Source organism: Alligator mississippiensis, chromosome 1, assembly GCF_030867095.1.
Source record: "Alligator mississippiensis isolate rAllMis1 chromosome 1, rAllMis1, whole genome shotgun sequence".
NCBI classification, from domain to species: Eukaryota; Metazoa; Chordata; order Crocodylia; family Alligatoridae; genus Alligator; species Alligator mississippiensis.
The window spans coordinates 112,952,087-112,964,741 of NC_081824.1; the positions used below are offsets into that span (position 1 = coordinate 112,952,087).

The window sequence follows — 12,655 nt, forward strand, 5'->3', positions numbered from 1 at the left end:
GTCGACGTGGATGTTATGTATCTGGACTTCAAGGAGGCCTTTGAAAAGGTATCCTATACCATCCTTATAAATAAGCTGAGAGGATTTGCCTTGGGTGATTACACAGTAGACTGGGTAGCAAATTGGCTCAAGGTTCACACTCAGAGGGTGGTAGTGGACAGGTCAGTGTCAACCTGGAAAGATGTGGGCAGTGGAGTCCCTCAGGGCTCAGTTCTGGGGCCGGTACTGTTCAACATCTTCATCAGTGATCTGGATGAGGGGGTGGGAAGCACCCTGTCCAAATTCGCGGACAACACAAAATTATGGGATGCAGCTAACACCCTGGAGAGGAGGAACCAGATCCAGGCAGACCTAGACAGGCTGGGGAAGTGGGCAGAGAGCAACAGGATGCAATTCAATAAGGATAAGTGCAAGGTGCTGCATCTAGAGAGGAAGAACTGGCATCATACCTACAGGCTGGGGGGCGACCTCAGCTCCAGTGAGACAGAAAAAGATCTTGGAGTCACTGTCGACTCCGGGATGAACATGAGTCGCCAATGGGATGAAGCAGTTGGCAGAGCCAATCGCACCTCGTTGTGCATCCGTAGGTGCTTCACAAACAGGTTCAGGGAAGTGATTCTCCCCCTCTATGCGGCACTGGTCAGACCGCAGCTGGAGTACTGTGTCCAGTTCTGGATGCCACAGTTCAAGAGGGATGCAGACAACCTGGAGAGGGTCCAAAGAAGAGCCACTCACCTGATTAGAGGCCTGCAGGGAAGGCCCGACAAGGAAAGGCTAAGGGACCATAATCTCTTCAGCCTCTCCAAGAGAAGGCTGAGACGGGACCTTGTGGCGGTGTACATATTCATAAGGGGAAAGCAACATGAAGTAGGCGATGATCTGTTCACCAGGGCCATAAGCTACTAGAGAGAAGGTTCAGGCTGGACATTAGGAAAAAGTTCTTCATGGTCAGGGTTGCCAGAATCTGGAATGGGCTCCTAAGGGAGGTGGTGCTCGCCCCATTCTTGGGGGTCTTCAAGAAGAGACTGGACAGGCACCTGGCTGGGATCACATGACCCCAGGGTTGGTGTTTCTTTTCTTGCTTGCCAGGGGCAGGGAGTCAGACTAGATGGACCACTGAGGTCCCTTCCAACTCTAGGAATCTATGTATCTATTTATTAAGTTTAAAAGTATAGTTTATTCAGATAATAATTACAAATTTACTAATTGAATTTACTTTAAAATATTTTAAATTTTTGTTTCAAATGGAGCTACAAGCTGCTTAACTCTAAGGAACCTAACATTTCTTAGTTTTTGCCAGTTTATGAGAAGCGGGCAAAAATTAAAGTGGAAAATAAACCATCAACATTATAGTAAAACAAAGAAAGTTATTATGTATTCTGGACTTAGTCTTCTCCACAGTGTCAAGCAGATACAGAAAGCACTCATTTTTAGAAAAAGCTGAAAAAAAAACAACCCAAGACTCATTGAATACAAATTTTGCTATATGAAACTTTGTCTTAGTCTCAATTTCTGAGCTATCAGCAGTTTCTGCTTCTTCTGATTCTTCTTATCCTTCATTTTTATCATCTTCATGGATTTCTGAAAACTGAAGTTTTGCCTGGATTGAGACAAGCTTCTCTATTCTTTCACATGTTAGTTTATTTCTTGATTTGGTGTGAGTATTTCTAAACATAGACCAGTTTCTTTCACATGCTGCAGAAGATGGAGGAATCTGAAGCAGGCGAGAAGCAAGAGGAGTCAGAGGCTGTGTCGTGCAAAGGCCTTGCCACTGTGTTGCAGGAGGGATATGCTTGACAGAGTCCCAGACTGCATTCCTGAACCAAATACCTGAAGATGTTCTTTATTCTGCAACATTTGAAAGTACCTTTCTGATTTCAAGCCCTAAGTGTGTTGCTTGCATTGCAGTCTAGTCGAATGCAGTAGCAGTGCTATTATCACTAACGTTTCTGCCTTTGAATCTTAGATCCAAGAGATTTGCAGCAGCATGAATTGATTGGCAACAAAATTCTTCCTGTCTGTTAATAAAGCCTTTCACTTTTCTTTCTTCTGTACTTGTAAGCAGAGATACACCTAGACTTCAAAAACAGTTGATTTTATCTGGGCCATTTGGTAAGGAATGTCTGGCAAAAGTGCATTGTCTGATTCAGATGCAGTGATTGCTGAAGAGATTGGCATTAGAATCTTCAGGGAGTTCTGCAGCTGAACCCAGAAGACATCCTCATCAAGTACAGTGTTCCTTACAGTTTTGGGTACTTTAAGATCCTCAGTTATTACTGTTTCTTGAAGAGATTCTTTTTTTTTTAGTAAACTTTCAAATGAGATCACCACTCCACCCCATCTAATTTTACTACAGAGTTTGAGTATCACGATTTTATTCTTTGCTTTCTTTTCTTCCTGCTTCTTCTTAAAGACTGCAGCTACAATATGAGTAGGTTTTACATGCTTTATAACTTCTTTTGCTCATCTATAGATCTTTTGCAGAGTGGTCAACTTCATGATGTCATTAAGAAGCAACTTTAGTGCATGGGATGCGCATCCTATTGCAGTAATATGTGGATATTTATCCATTATGATCTCCCACGCTGCTTTCATGTTACTTGCATTGTCAGTTAACAAAGCAAATACTTTACTACTTCCAATCTTCTGTAGGACTTCATATATTTTACTACTGTTTTGGTGCTTCTTTAAAAACTGAGGTGTTGTTATCACAAATTTTATGATTCCCTCTCCCTGCACATTTGTCCATTCGTCTGTAAGCATTGCAAGACACTGCTTCATTGATTTTTCATTGCGCAGGTTGCATTACACATACATATTCTGACTCTAAAAGAGGCTTGTTCAAAGAATGTCTGCTGGGCAAATGGTATGATGGTTTTAGTAATTTAAAAGCTTCCTGCCAGTATGCATTTTCAGTTATTGACAATGGTGTCCCAGAAGAATATATTGCTCTTGCAAGAGCTTGGTCAATTTTTTCCTGATCGTCAGGTGTCATCTTGTCTACAGATGAAGCTATTGAGAGTCTTTTGTATACAGTTGGTTGCAATATGTGGTTACTTGAAGATGTTGATTAGGCAACCCTTTGTGATGCTGATATTATAGAAGAAGCATGCATGCATGATGCACACAGAGAAGCTGGGGATCGGGGAACTTCATGGCGTATGTTCAAATTAAAGCGTGATACAAGTCATTCATAAAGATGTTCCATATTTAAGAAGTTCCATTAAATGTGGAACATCTTTGTGGCTGGTTTACCAATTTTTTTCATGCAATAAATTGGTTGACTGTGTGGGAGGTTGCAACTTCTTTTATGATTAACAACCACACAATAAATGTAATGTCTGTCAGGGGCTCTAGAATACTGTAGAACCTGCGGGGTTAGGACACAGTGGCCGCATCCACATGAAACACTGACTCTGCAGTTGTTACTGCACAGTCATTTAGTACTTGTATAAAAAGTAACTGGAGTTACTGTGCAGTAGCATTGTTGAAACTGTGACTTTTAGGTGATGCTGACTGCTCAGTAGCTCGTTACTACCGTACAATAGTGTTGTATCACATGTCCTGCCCTGTGATGCTACTGCGCAGTAGTAACAAGCTACTGAGCAGTCAGTGTCTCATGTAGACACAGCCAGTCTTAGGGAAATAGGAAGCCATGTGTTCAGATCTGTCAGGACCTTGGTAACTCCTGAGATATGGTAGCAAAGATGTCTGCTACTCCTAGCCTTTTTATGTAAATCAGAAAAGGTTTTCCAACCAAAACTATTCAGTAAATTTGGTTTGAGCCAGAAGTCCATTATTCAGTTGACTTAGTATGTGCTGAAAATATTTTATCCAGATTTGTTACTGTCGCAGGGCACCTTAGTGCCTGCTCCTAAGAGAGGAGAAACTGCCAGGGAGAGAGCCCTGGCAGAACCAAATGAGCACAGCTGTGGGTTGCCGGAGCAACTAAGGGGAGCCAGCTGCCTGTAGGGGGCAGGGCCTGGCCCTTATAAAGCCCAGGGCCAAAGCCAGGCTGGCAGTTCTCTGCCAGCAGCTGGAGAGGCAGGAGCTCCCTTGGCCGAGATATGGGAAGGAGCCTAAGTCGCAAGTACAGCTCATGATAGCCCTGGAGGCTTGAGCTGTGATGATGAGTTATGGCCATGCAGCTTGCATTTGTGTTACAGCCTAGGGGCTTGTGGTTTTGCTTTGTGTTTGTGTTATTACACCCGGAGGCTTGGGTGAGGCTGTAGGGGTTGGAGGAGGCCTCAATCACAGGGACCCCAGAGAGTGTGGGGTGCCCTAGCACCAGGAGGGCGCATTATTGTTCATAGCGCCAGGGAAGGCGCAGCTCGCACGCCAGTGTATGAGCAGCTGGCGGCGAGGAGCGCGGCCAGTGGGTCGCGGGCGCAACCCGTAGGTTGCAGACAGGGACCTAGACCCAGGATTGCGTGTGGGGAACATAGACCCCGAAGGCGCAGCTCGCATGCCACTGCGTGAGCAGCTGGCGGCGAGGAGCGCGGCCAGTGGGTCGCGGGTGCAACCCGTAGGTTGCGGACGGGGACCGAGACCCCGGATTGCCTGCCGGGGAACATAGTCCCCCGGCCCCAGGAAAGGGGCGGTATTACTGAGTAGCCCTGTATGGGCGCGGCGAGCCCCGGAGAGGGGGAACGCCCTTGTCTATTATTGAGTAGCCCAGTGTGGGCGCGGCGAGCCCCCAGAGAGGGGGAACGCCCTTGTACGTTATTGAGTAGCCCCGTGTGGGTGCGGCGAGCCCCAGAGAGGGGGAACGCCATCGTGTTTTATTGAGTAGCCCAGTGTGGGCGCACGGGCATAGCGAGCCCGGCCGCAGGCTAGTGCAGCAATACCCTTCAGACCAAGGCAGGGCGCTGTGGTTGCCCCTGAGAAGACAGGGAGTAGCAGCGCGGGGAGCCAGAGTCAGGGAGGGTATCCGTGCGGTTGGCCCATAGGACCGGAGGCCCGCTAGAGAGTCCCGGAGCGGAACCACACCGGCAGGGGAGGCCCAGAGTGGGCCAGATGAGAGTCCCAGCAAGAGGCTGGGCATGAGAGAGGGAGCCCAGGGTGGGCCACAGTAGAGAGACAGACCAGACAACGTCCTTTACATCTGCGAGGCTTGGGGCGTGGTATCAGGGGAGGTAGGAGCCACGCATAGCCCATAAGGCTAGGGCGCTTGGGTAGCGCCCATTGTACGGGGAGACCCACGAGGGGTCCAGGAGCTGACAGGCCCGAGGAAACACAAGGCAGCCTCCCTATTACATATTACATCAAGACGTGGCGGGCGAGAATGGAGGGTGCCCTTGGGCCGAAGTAGCGCGGTGAGAGGGCCTCAAGGAGATCACGGCCCTCCGCGAGGACCCCGCCGTGACAGTTACATAACACTTTGTACTGTTACGCGATGAGCTGAGTGGAACTAAGTGGGTGTCACCATAGCCCTTCATTTAAGAGTTGTAAGAAACAGTTAAAGTATTTGTGCAACCAGATGGTTGACCAACAGGAGCTTTCATGCCAGACCTAGACACAGGTAGGACGCATAAGTAGGTATCTGTTGGAATCATGATTGCACGATTTTTGTGGAAATCGAATTTTTGGTGGGATCCACAAAAAATAGCAGGCTCTGTGATTTTGGCAGGCTTGCTGCAAAAAAGCCTCAAACGTACTGGTTAGCAGAGAAAAGGCCAGGGAAGCCCTGCAGTCTTGAAGTATGGAGGGAAGACAGACAGGGTGGATGGTGGGGGACAAAGGGGAGGGGAGAGGGGGTCAGAAGAACAGGGTTGGGGGAGGATAGGACTGCTCACAGTAGGAGGCATGGAGGCTGCCTCCATGCCTCTTGCCGTGAGTAGCATCCACCTGCTCCACCTCCCCCCTTATCATTGTATGAATGATGATCTCCAGGAAGATGTTGGTGAACAGACTGAGAAAAAAGTCATTTAAAATTATTGTAATATTTCAGTTGAAAACAATTTTAAAAAGATGAAAAATATAGCTTTTTCTGCTTTTCTACGGTGAGTTTCCTCTTCATGGCCTTTTTTGGTATTCAAAAGTCCTCAACTTTTCCAGTATCAACTGGTTTTTCAACCATTCACTAAGTTCTGTCTGCAATAACTTGATTTTAAAAGCATAACATTTAGCTAGATACACTTACAAGCGAATGTTTAGTTTGAGAAGATGGCTGAATAACAAGCAGTAACACTTGTTGTCCTTTACAAGTATTTGTTCTTTCTTTGGAAGTACTTCTTTTTAAGTATTTAATCTGTTCTCTGTTCTAGTATCAGTCCTTCCCATACAACAAAAATGGATTCAAAGCAGGAATGAAGTTGGAAGGAGTGGATCCTGAGCACCAGTCAATGTACTGTGTTCTCTCAGTGACTGAGGTAAGTATACAAACTTTAACTGAAGTTTGAGGCCAAGACAGAAGTATATTAGGAATACAATAATTACAGCACTGGAACAATGATCTGTTTAAAGTGTTGTATCTAGCATCCTGTCTTCAGTGGTGGTCAATGACAATTTTTGTAGAAGGATGAAGTACTGCTGTAAAGTTAATTGCCTAATGCCAAGCCAGGTAGAAAATGTACTTCTAATTAATAAGAATTTTGTTAGATTATAGCAGAGAATCATGTGAAAACTATATCTGGGTACCAGACAAGGAACTATTATAAATGCGCAGGCAGTGTATGTAAGCATACATAACAATATCGTTGTTATATTGTTGTATAATACAGTTGTAACAATATAACTATGATTATGTTGTATTGGAGAAATCTACATTTAAGGTAAAATATCAAAAGAAGAAAATGCATAAAAGATGCCAATTCTTGTAGTTTTATACGGGCAGATCCAAATTGTTTAGACAGAACTTTGTGCAATTTAAGTGCCTAAGTCAGAAAATGTGGTCCAGAGCTACTCAGGTCCAGTAACTCAAAAATAAAAGTTAGGTGCCTTTATTTTGGCATGAATGAATTTGTTCACTTGTGTGCATGTGCAAAAGCAATCCAAGTCAAGCATCTATGGGTGCTTACAGACATGGAAAAAAAACCCCATCACTTTACTTTCAGCTTGGTGTACCCCTGTGCGAAGCGCAGCATGTGCCCAGAAGTGGAATCACATCAGTTTGACCCGGCTCCCCAGCAGCTGTATAGCTTACATGCTTCAGCGTGTGAGCTATATAAATACTGGGCAATCTGGGTCAAACTGACGTGATTCCTGTTCTGGTAAAGAACTGTTTTGTTTTTTTTCCCACATCTGTCAGTACTCTATGTGCTTAACTATGGGCTAATATTCATAGCTCTTCAGATTGGTGCTCAAAGTTGCTGTAAGGTTTGCCTGAGTTTCTGATCTGTTAGATATTCATGGACCATACCTGGTACCTGATTGAAATTGGCAGCATTGAGTCCAGTACTGAATGTGGCACACTGTGTTTATTCTTGCCTACCTTTTGATGCCAGGTTATTTCTGTCTTTTGAGCAACGCATGCAGGGGCAGAGGCCAGGACTTGCCTCCCAGAGGAGTGCACTCCTTACTTGGCTGCAGAAAAGTGCACCTTCTTACTGACTCTCCTTCTGACTCCATGACTCTTGCAGTCTTGGTGGCAGCATGGCCCAATTTAAAAAAGAAATGTGGAAGGAGCCCCTCAGCCTATTATGTAACCCAGTAGTTATGGAGAGACATTAGTTTGAGTTACCTCTGGTTTGAGGAGGGCCTAAAACTTACGTCTCCCATTTCCTAGGCAGGTGTTGTGACCACTAAACTTTTGTGTAAAAGATGGGCACTACAATTACCGTCATGATATGAAGAGTAAACTTTGGGTGCTGTGCTTTGTAGTAAAGGCAGTGCTGCTCTCTGTGTGGTTCAGGCAGGGCCCTCCTTTCTGCCCATGCTGGATCTCAAGCTGCCAGAAGCTCATACATACCGTTGTACCTCCTTGTATTTCTGCTGGCTACCTCTAGGCACCTCTATGCTCAGCTGCTGGGTGATCTGAATCAACCTTTGAAGATGGCCAAGTTCTCCACTGCATGTGCTGCCTAACCCTGAGCTCCTGGGGCACTGTGCCCAATTTTTAGGCATAACAAGGCAAAGTATAGACATCTATGAAAATCATGTGTATCTAGGCCACACTAGCCCAAACATAATGCTTATTCATATTGGTATATAACCATTTCTTTTATGCTTTATTTAACTGTTTGCCCCAAGAAAACCATCTAGTAGCAAGTTATGCATTTTAAACTTAATTCTGCCATCTTTGCTTGTACTGGGTAGTGCCTTACCCTGTGATCAGTCCATTAGGATTTAATAACATGAGCAAGAATAGCAGAATTGGCCCTTTTTTATTTACTGTCTAATTTTATTGAGTGGCTCTTGTTCTTCTAATGTGTTAATCAAGAAGAACTGATTGCCTTCTCTGTCCTAATCACTATTTTACTGCTGTGATTGTCATGGTTTTGTAGTGGGAGTTATCTCCATGTTCTGAGCCTCTTCACAGCCTTGTATTACTTCCCTTTTCTGGAAATGTCTATTATCTTTCTCTGAAGTTAGCATGTACAATAGTTCAGTATAATCAGAGCCCCAGATGGTAGCAGAACCTGTATTATTTGTCCAGATGCCCTGGCTTCACTGACACTCTGAGGGGAAACACTGCAAACTCTGTTATAAAGTTTGTTAAATGATATCAATTTGAATTATGGTCAGCTAGATAGGAAAAATAATAGTATGGTTAAATAGACAAACGATATTAATCTATATTAATGATGGTAGATTTTTTTGCCACGCCAAATTTTCAAGGTGTTGGATTAATATGTTGACAATGAAAGGCTACATTGTAGAAAATATTCTGGGGCAACGGTTTTTCACAGCTGAGTACAGATCATTTATATCAGGAAAGTGTGGGGAGTAGCAGTGGAAGTGTAACCTAGAAAACTTCAGCAGTGGAGAAGAAATGCTGATTTTTGGGGATCTCTCTTCCACATTTCCTCTTACATTATGACCCTTATTTATCTTCTTGTCTGGCCCTGACCCATTTTATCTAGTGTTCTAGTAGTGCTGTTCTGTGTAGCAGTTAAGGAGGGTTTCGTCACCACACCCAGAACTGCACTTTCTCAGTGGGCTCCTCTGCACGTTCATTAATGGGTCTTAGGTGCTGTGCATTTAATTTACTAGTTCCATAATAAAGTACTAAGTAAATGTGCAGAGGTGGTGCAATCACCTACCCTGGAAATCTTCAAGAGGAGACTAGACAGTCACCTTGCTGGGGTCACCTGACCCCCAGTTATCTTTCCTGCTTGGTGCAGGGGGCTGGACCCAATGATCTTACGAGGTCCCTTCCGGCCTTACAATCTATGAATCTATGAACCTAAAGTTATTGCGCATTAGCACTAGTGCATGGTTAATTAGTGACACTTACTGCACATTAGCCTAATAACACTGTGCAGTAGGCTATTAGCTTGGTTCATGTTGTGATGCTTTACTGTGCAGTGTTATTAGGCCAGTGCACAGTAATTATCTCATGTAGACGTGTCCATGGTGGCATGTAGTGCCTCCATACACTTTTCAGGCTTCTGTTTTCTTTTAACATTGTTAAGTTTTCTCTTACAGTTTTGAATGATAATAGTAATAGCTCCTAGTGCTTTTCATCAGCAAAAGAAGTTTTCACATAAATTCCAACTTTGCTTTTTCTCTTCCCTTTATTATGATGATTTATTTTTATTATTGACATGAGCAAAATTGATATACTATGAACATATACCATCATGAACAAACTTTTATGTACAAAGGAGACATCTTAGAACTTTTATTAAGTTTCTACTTTGCAAATTGTGGTTTTAGGTTTGTGGTTACAGGATACGACTCCATTTTGATGGATACCCAGGTTGCTATGACTTCTGGGTAAATGCTGATTCTTCAGACATTCACCCGGTTGGATGGTGTGAAAAAACAGGGCATAAACTTCACCCACCAAAAGGTATTGTCTAATTCAAAATATCAAGGTCTGTTTATTTTTTACAGTTTTAAATATAGATTATCACTATCTCTGTAATGCCTGGATTTTTTCTTTTGCATCAACATTTTCCTTCATCTTGTCATCATATTCTAACATTGCATCTTGCTTTCTTTTATTCAGCAGTTGGGAAGTTTGTTTTCTTTTTTGCATTGTACGTAGTGGTATTGTGAAATGCCAAAATACTAAAAACATCTTTTTATTGAAATGATTGAAAATACCTTGATTTGTTTTGTAAATCACAATATAAGAGCAGCCTACCTGTTTCTCTTATAATTTTACATGCATAGAATCTAATTATTTGAAGGTTGTCTTAAATTCATACCCCCCACCATGGACCCAGAGCCAGAACCATGGCAACTGCCTGCTACCAGACTAGCTTACCTGGGATGTGAGGATCTATGTTTAGTTGTTGATCTTAGGTCCTAAACCTGAGAAACAGTAATAACTTCATGTTATTTAAACAACATTTTAAAATTTGTACATAGATTTCCCAAATCAGCACAGGAACACTCATCCAGGCAGTCGGCTGATTCTCATGGTCAGTGATTCTCAACCAGCATGCTGCAGGGTGCCACATACTGTTAGCACTGTTAAGTGTGCAAACGTGATTCACAAGATGAACCTAGATACTTCAAATAGTAATCCTTAGTGTCACAAACATTCTGACTGCTGCAGTCTTTCTGAGTTCTTTTCAACAGAAGAATTGGTCTATTATTTTTCTGCAGTCAAAAACTGAGTGAAAAAGCTGACATTTTCTGCAGAGTGCCTTGAGTCTTAAAAGGGTGAGAACCATTATTCTAATTGTTTTTTAAAAGACAGCTTGACCTGGAGCGCCAGGTCAACTCCATTTCAGAAAATAAATCAAGAATTGCAAGCATATTGCTACTATGTATTTGGTGGAAAAAAATCAGAAGCTTTGAAAACAATGTGACATAGAAGGTCCTAAAATAGAACAAGAATTTTCCTTTAAAAAATGCTGGCCCCTAAAGTCTGAGGCAGATACTTTATTGTGAAAGCCTAATTATACAAAGATGTAGCATTTGTTTTATAAATCTAAATAAACAAATGTTAGCAAACCAAACTAAATGAAAAAAACCTAACTTAACATTATAAAACTAAATTTAATCTAGGCTATAACCCTTTTAAAATATACTAAAGCAATATGTAGCATAATTGCTCACTGAAATTTCATTGTGTGTGTGTGTGTGTGTGTGTGCGCATGCACGTAATGCCTTAATAACGATGTAATTTCACACACTATTAGTAATGACATTTCATCAACAAGTGATTAAGAAGAAACAAGAAAATTAATGTAATAAAAATGTTCTGATAACTAGCAGAGGCTGAAAAGAAACTTGGAAAAAGATAAGAAGATTGAAGGTTGTGGTAAATGATAAAACAGTGGTGCTCAACCTTTTGACCTATGGGCTAGATGAGTGGTACAGAGCTGGTCTGTTGGTTGCATCCTACCTGGGGTTGCCCAGATTAGACCCTGTGCATCTAGATTTCCCCAAGTACCACCCAGATCAAGCACTGTGCTTCCCTGGCCCTGTGTTCCCAATCTAGCGTGCAGAGCCACGCTACCTGTCCTCAGGGGTCTGGAAATTTGGCAGCTGGGTGCTGGCAATTAACGCTGCCACTGCTCCCCTGCCACCAATTTTTTGGATTCATGGGGAGCCCTGCAGGCCTGATAACATGGCTCCACAGGCTACATGTGGCCTGGGAACCAAGAACTGAGCACCCTTTTATGAGATACTAGAGTCTGTTTTCTAGTTAGTGAAATATACGCCTCTAATTAGTATCAATGGGAGTTCTTTCTGCATGTTGACTAGAAAAGAATACTATATTTACTCATATGAGATGAGGTTCCCCCATAGGGGGAACCTCATCTCATATGAGGGTATTTTTCACCCTCCATCATGGTGAAAAAAGTCCCTTGTCTTACAGACACATACAAGACACCCTCACTAAATACATTTTCTGTTGTTAAACTGCTGCCAAAAGCAACATGTGCTCAGTAATGGAAACCAGCTATGAAATTGATTAAATGCAACCAACACTGAACATGAGTATAAAACACATGGCCCATTTTGGGCAAAAATGTTGATTTTTCAATTTCAAGTCTTGGGCTAAGTCAGCCAGATCAGTTCCAAATTCTTTTGACTGAGCAGAGTTCAGTTGTTCATGTCTGCCTGGCACTACCACTGACAAATATCCTGCCTCCAAGACTCTTCATCCTGGGCTTCAGATACTCCCAAATCCATGGCAGGCATCCTATGTGCAAGTCCCAAGCCTGGAGACCTTGGAGTTCAGCTGTCCCCTAGTCTCGCTTGTCTCTAGCCAACAGGCTGACGGAGCAAGCTAGATAGAAAGCCTGAGGGCAGTCCCCCATCACCTTAAGTTGTGTAGCTGAGATATTCTAATTTGGAGGCATTTAGGGATGCACCGATAGAGATTTTTTGGGCTGATACTGATGGCCAATTTTTAATGAGCCATGTGAGCCAATACCAGTTGCCAGTATGTAGCCTGGTGGCTTGGAGAGCAACGTCCAGCTGGTAAGTCTGTTGTGGAGGAAGGGGCAAACGGGAGGAAAGGGGCATGGTAGGGATTACAGATTGAGGCCCCTGTGGTGAGGAAGGGAGTAGGGCTGGGGCAGGGGCA

General features: G+C 43.4%; 1 protein-coding gene across 3 annotated transcripts in view; it reads left to right on the forward strand.

Annotated features, from left to right (window-relative positions):
- L3MBTL3 (L3MBTL histone methyl-lysine binding protein 3) overlaps positions 1-12,655 on the forward strand; it is a 164,790-nt gene that overhangs the window by 53,574 nt on the left and 98,561 nt on the right. For all 3 annotated transcript variants that reach the window (XM_059712941.1, XM_014611069.3, XM_014611070.3), the window contains exons 8-9: positions 6,267-6,371; positions 9,820-9,955. In XM_059712941.1, coding sequence (XP_059568924.1) covers positions 6,267-6,371; positions 9,820-9,955 — 241 coding nt within the window. The remainder of the gene's footprint in view (positions 1-6,266; positions 6,372-9,819; positions 9,956-12,655) is intronic.